This window comes from Myotis davidii, unplaced genomic scaffold (genome assembly GCF_000327345.1).
Source record: "Myotis davidii unplaced genomic scaffold, ASM32734v1 scaffold395, whole genome shotgun sequence".
NCBI classification, from domain to species: Eukaryota; Metazoa; Chordata; class Mammalia; order Chiroptera; family Vespertilionidae; genus Myotis; species Myotis davidii.
Window position 1 is genome coordinate 2,419,282 of NW_006287904.1, and position 6,000 is coordinate 2,425,281.

The 6,000-nt window shown below is 37.3% G+C and overlaps 1 protein-coding gene across 1 annotated transcript in view; it reads right to left on the reverse strand.

Annotated features, from left to right (window-relative positions):
• Positions 1 to 6,000, reverse strand: part of CLASP2 (cytoplasmic linker associated protein 2) — a 152,608-nt gene that overhangs the window by 85,235 nt on the left and 61,373 nt on the right. The window contains exons 13-17 of the mRNA XM_015561252.1: positions 5,732 to 5,791; positions 4,590 to 4,667; positions 3,804 to 3,971; positions 2,300 to 2,355; positions 987 to 1,160 (exon numbers count right to left, since the gene is read on the reverse strand). Of these exons, the coding sequence (XP_015416738.1) occupies positions 987 to 1,160; positions 2,300 to 2,355; positions 3,804 to 3,971; positions 4,590 to 4,667; positions 5,732 to 5,791 (536 nt within the window). The remainder of the gene's footprint in view (positions 1 to 986; positions 1,161 to 2,299; positions 2,356 to 3,803; positions 3,972 to 4,589; positions 4,668 to 5,731; positions 5,792 to 6,000) is intronic.

Below are 6,000 nucleotides of genomic sequence, written 5' to 3' on the forward strand. Positions count from 1 at the left end.
CTTTTTCCCTAACCACTTGTTTTCAGTCATTTGATTTATGTTTTCACATGATTTAAGTCTGAGGAACTCTTCCCTCATGGGTTTTTTGGCCTTTATGTTTAGCAATTCCTTCTCCCACCTGAGATCAGATGAGTAACTTTTATCAAGTTGCTCTATGTTTTTGTTCAACATTATAGTCATCTGGAATACATTTTTACATGGTGTAAAACAAGGTTCTAACTTAATTTTGTAGCAAATGGTTTAGCCATGTGTCTAGACACCATTTGCTGAATAATTTATCTTTTCCTTACTGAATGTAGCTGTTAGCTTTATCACGTACTACATTCATACTAAACTCTTCACTTCCTACTGTGTTCCAATGATCTGTCTGCCTGGTGTTCCACCAGTACTACCTATGAGAAAGAAAAATGAAGCACAAGGCAGAGATAAACAATGTGGATAACCAACCTCCAACTTTAAAGTTGATGGACATAAAAAGAAAACTCTGAGTAGCCTTAGGAAATGTAAGTTTAAGCTTTTTTTTTTTTGGTGGAGAACGTGGGCATCGATAGTTTGAGCTTTGATTATGATTAATCCTTGCAGTTTTCCCAGACCCTCAAAAGACTTTATTTTCTTGGTGAGGGAACAAAAGTGGAAGAAAGAGAACAGAGAAGCTGAGTACAAAGTCAGTGTCATTCCTAGTCTGCCTTAGTAACCGGTGGATGGATGTGGCAGTAGTGCGGAACTATGAAAATGCTATAGGCAAATCATGAGATCAAGAACTTTTCCTTTGATCAAGATGATTAGGAAGACGACAAGAGGGAAAAGTGGAAACGTGACAGCTTACATACCTCAAAACCATGTCCCAAGTACAGAATCATATTAAAACATATGGACTATCCTTGACGGGCAAGAATAAAATAGAAATAATTATAATATTACCACCATTTGACTCCACTGAGACAGGGAGAAAACTCAGTATAATTGCCCACAATCAGCTGTCTTACCTAGTGATGCATAGGAACCTGGATTCAGGGCACCTGCACCCAAGCGCCCACTCCGCATAGCCTGCCCAGCAGCATGATGTGCCTTGGCACCAGCAGCAGCATTCACATCGATGTCACTTCTCGAACGCTGCAGGCTTCCTGGAAGGGAACCGGCTTTGCTGCTGCCTGCTGCTACTATGGAAAACAAAGCAAAGGTAACCTATATTATCTAAATCACTGCAAAAAGTGTAAAACTTACATAAACTTGAAACCATAAGGCCTCATTTTCCTCTTCCATAAAATGGGGAAAAGAACTATACTTTGTAAAATTCATAGGACTGTTTCGTAGATAAAGAGGTGATTCTTATGACTGCCCCATGAAAATGAAGCTCTATACAACTAAATAGATGGCAGCACTGGTTTTCCACTATCAGAAAAATACTAGGACTAGTCCAGGAGTGGGGTCATTCAGAAAATAATGCAGGTTCTGCCACGCTTAGGCAATGCAAATAGGTTATTAAATTTCTGATCTTTAGTTTTTCAGTTTTAAAAAGGAAAAGTTTTACAGCCCAGCTGGCGTGGCTCAGTGGTTGAGCATCGACCCATGAACCAGAGAGTCATGGTTCAATTCCTGGTCCAGGACACATGCCTGGGTTGCAGGCTCCATCTTGGGGGTGTGCAGGAGTCAGCCGATCAATTATTCTCTTATCATTGTTGTTTCTCTCTCTCCTCCCTTCCTCCCTCTGAAATCAATAAAAATATACTTAAAAAAGGGAAAAGTTTTACAGTGAATGGTGACCCATTAATAGGCTGTGAAGTGAACTGAGTAGGCCATGACAAGCATTTTAAAGAAATGAAACAATAGGAAACAGAGTACATCCATCATAACTAAGGGTAAGCAGTACTTTGTGAAGCTTCAGATAGTACTATATATGTATTACATGTATGCAATACACACATAGTGTATGGATACTGTATGCACATAATTGTATACACTATACTGTATATATATGTAGTATATGTATATGGTATACAAATATAGCTACAGTGTATATGTGTGGTATTAGGTCACTATATAAAATTATTTTCTCACTGTAGGTCAGATCAAGAGTTTAAATGTTTAGAAGAATTTAAAAGCTCTACTTTAAAAGCATATCAAAATAGTTCTTAAAAGCTAAACCATTTAAAGCAATAGTTTTTAAACTGTTTTAATGTGACCCACAGTGAGAAACAGCATTTTATACAGTAACTTTTACTTTATTTACAGAATAGTCTCACTCTGGTCCTTTATTAAATAAAATACGTTATGACTCTTACTTAAAAAGGCAATTTACCTCTTCCAGCCACAGTTGATGGGTTTGCTGTAGACCATTTGGAAGAAAAGGGGCGACTGCAAGATAAACGGAAATACTTTAGGTAAGAAGATGTAATTTATCTTTCCTCTGATAAAAACTGGTAAAATACCACTGAGTTTTCTAAAGAGTTGAGAAGTATGTTTAATTTCCCTTTTACAAATCACGATACAACAGTTGTTACATACCAATCGCATCTTAGTAGCTGTGAAGCAAAGATCAAATCAGTAAAAATGAATAAAGACTGTAAACTACAGAGACAGAGCCCAGTTTGCTGCTGTTCACTCTGGTTCTTGCACACATTACAATGCTCACCACCGAGGACTCAACTATTCTCCAACATTTGTATTCTGAGATACTTTACTTAGAGGTGGTGTTCTTACTAGCACAGAGGGAATTCAGAGTACCTAAAATCTTTCTTACCTAAGTCATAATGGTTGTGGCTATTCGCAATCTGTGCAGTTACCACGTAGGTATCACACCACCTATAGCAGTGCTCCTGAGCGAGTAGGTGGGGCAAGAACAAAGGCTAAGAACTACCACTGAGGATAACATGCACAATCAGAAAGCAAAGCAGCTCCAATAATCGAAGAATCCACATCTCTCAGTAACTCTTAATTATCTTTATGCAATGGTATTGTATAACCCATAGAAGAATGTATCTAAATATGTAAAGAAGATCTAAAAAGTGTATCTATGAATTTTAAAGGTGGAGAAAGAGAAAATCAAAACACCAGGTGCCTCATTGGCCTCACTCTGGTCCTACTCTGCATCAGAGAGCTGTCTCCAAAGAGACAGAAATTAGAGAGGTGAGCTCACACCCTGTGAGCTGTATTTCCTGGGAAGTCTGCAGGTACCTGTGGCACCAATAGGGAGTGCAGACGGCATCTGAGATGTCAGCAATCTCATAGGGCTAGAGAGCCAGAAAATAGGGTTACGGCTGCCAAGCAGTAGGGTTGTAGCAGCCAACACAATGACGAGAAGGGAGCTAAAGAGAAGTGAGTCAGATACTAATTTTGCCCCTTGAGGGAACTGCTGAAATCTGAAGCTGTGCAGATGAGGAATGAAAGCAGTAGAGTTTTCACCAGTTTACACAGTGTTGCTTAACAGTTCTGAAGATGACTTTAGAGTTTCCATGACAATTCCTCCATTGCAGTGCCCCAGAAATGGACTACTTACCATATAAATTATTTTGTGGATATTTTTAAAAAATGTATATAAATGAGTGCCTCCCAATCTTTTTTGCAGACATGAACATATAGAAACAAAATCTGAGTCACTAAATTCTTTACCCAAGAGAAGTTATACTAGCATGTAATCCAACCCTTGAGACATTAGACCAAAGAAAATGAGTACTACTTCAAATCATCGTTCTCTCAAGGCTTTAAGGGAAAGCAAGCAGATATTCAAGTATACACCCAACTGAAGGCACACTGGGGAGCTGGGGAGAGGAAGAAATCAGTAATCATCATTTATATGACCTTACTTGAGACTTTCTTGTGAGCTAGATGAAGACCTGTCAGACTGTGGAAGAGATGCTACACTGCCAGAACTCTTTAAGTACGTTTGAAGACTCTTCTGATAAGATGGTTCAAGGGAATTATACAATGTTTCAGCTTCACCAGGAAAGTGGTTTCTAAGACCCATATATGTCCTGTAAAGCAAATGAGCAAATTTTTAAAAAGGGGGGGGTGGGGTGGGGGGGGCACAAAATAATAGCTTTACATTATTAGACATTAGAAATAAAATGCATTACATTCAAGAATGCAGGAGAGCATGCAGGTTTTTAAGACATCCACTGTATCTCAAGTGAATGCTTTCTAAAGTTAACAAGTTTTGGAAAAATGTTAGGCTTTTGAGAAAAGCAGATCAAAAGAAATCTGCTTTGGGGCTTGGGTATACCCCAAATCTCCAAACTTCAGGTGCCAATCTTGTGCTTCAAATGTTAGAAAAGAATGAATAGCAACGCCCCACACAGTATCAGGTATATAACACATGCTCAATAAATGACAGTTATTTTATTCACAATAAAAGGGAAGATGTATTATGATGGACTAGAAATACTGATGATTATACACATGACAACAAGAAGTAAACTGTGAGACATCTAGTACAGATTTGGTGGAGGAAAATCAATCTCAATTTCACTGAAGAGCTAATCAAAAGTAGAATAACTGGGACAATTCTAATATTTTCATTCTCCCAATATAATTCCTTTCAATGAAAAGACTAAAGTATTTTAAACTGTCACAAAAACACATTATAGACTTACTTTCTTGCTTCCACTCTGGCCTCAGCATCAGCATCATGAATTCCCTTTTTAATAGTTTCAACCAAGACGGCTGCATGTCTATAAAATAAAACAACTTTAGTGTCATGTGTAAAACTCTATTTCACCACAAATAACACTTAATGCCTATGTGTTACACATCAATCACAAAGGAGAAAGGGAGGTAAAAAGATTAATTAGTGGACAATAATAAATCTAAGGCTGCAAGATTTTCTAATAATCCAACTCATACATTTCATTCATATTCAGTTTTCTTCTGACAAGTTAAACATTATAAACCTGAAAATAATTATTTGTATATGAAATCCAAATAATGTATAAATACATAGTACTCAAATTATAAATTTTTAATGAATAAAAAATGATCTGTGTGGTTCGTCACTAACCCACCAATGCAGAAGATGATTTGCTAATAGTATGATCAGTTATAAAACTGAATAGAAGCTGCCACACATGAACTTAAAGAAAACTTGGAATTATATCAAATTATATCATGCCTACATTAAACAACAAATTCTATTTTCTTTAAAGGGGACTGTGGACAAATTTAATGATCTCCATAAAAACGGCAAATCAGCATTATTTTCAGCATAAATGTAGGCATATCCCAAGTTGCAAACTTGAAACCAACAAGAAATACAGCCATACAAATAGCCAGTGACTACCGAGCTACCTACATTTTCCTCTTGCTCATCTCAGAACGACATTAAGCACTGCCTATGACACCTGAAAGCAGGTGTGGAGAAACTTTTTTTTATCTCTTTCCTTGGAAAAGGAGTGCCTTCCTTCTCTCTTTAGTCATTAATTACTTAATTAATTGCACCTTGGTAAACCTGTCTCACATGACTAGAGATTCGTTTTTAATTTTTGCCCAATTTAACTTGGAGTATCTTATATGACTCATTCTACTTAAGAGACCCTCACTCACCTCACAAAGAAGAAAATCATACTATTCATAGCTACAACAAATAAAAGGAACATTACACCACAGCTTTAAAGGAAAACCAATACAAATAACTTTTAAAGCAAAATGGGAAATAACGCAAAACCAGTACCATCAACTTCTAAAGAATTGGTAACCCTGGGGAGGGGAGGGAGGAAGGATAAGGAGGGCTGATGCATACCTTTCCAAAGAATGAGTCTGCCACTCCTGTAACAATAAATCTAAAAATTCAAATGAACGCCTGAAAAACAAAAGTTAATTATAACTAAATGTTGTAACATTATATTAATTTATAACTAAATACTAAGTAGCAGTTTCTTCTATAAGACTGCACTTTGAGCCCCAAATTGAAGAACAAGCAGCCCTCTATATCTGTGGGTTTATACCCTTAGATTCAACCAACTAGGGACTGAAAATATTAGGAGTGGCGGGGGGGGGGGGGGGGGGGCG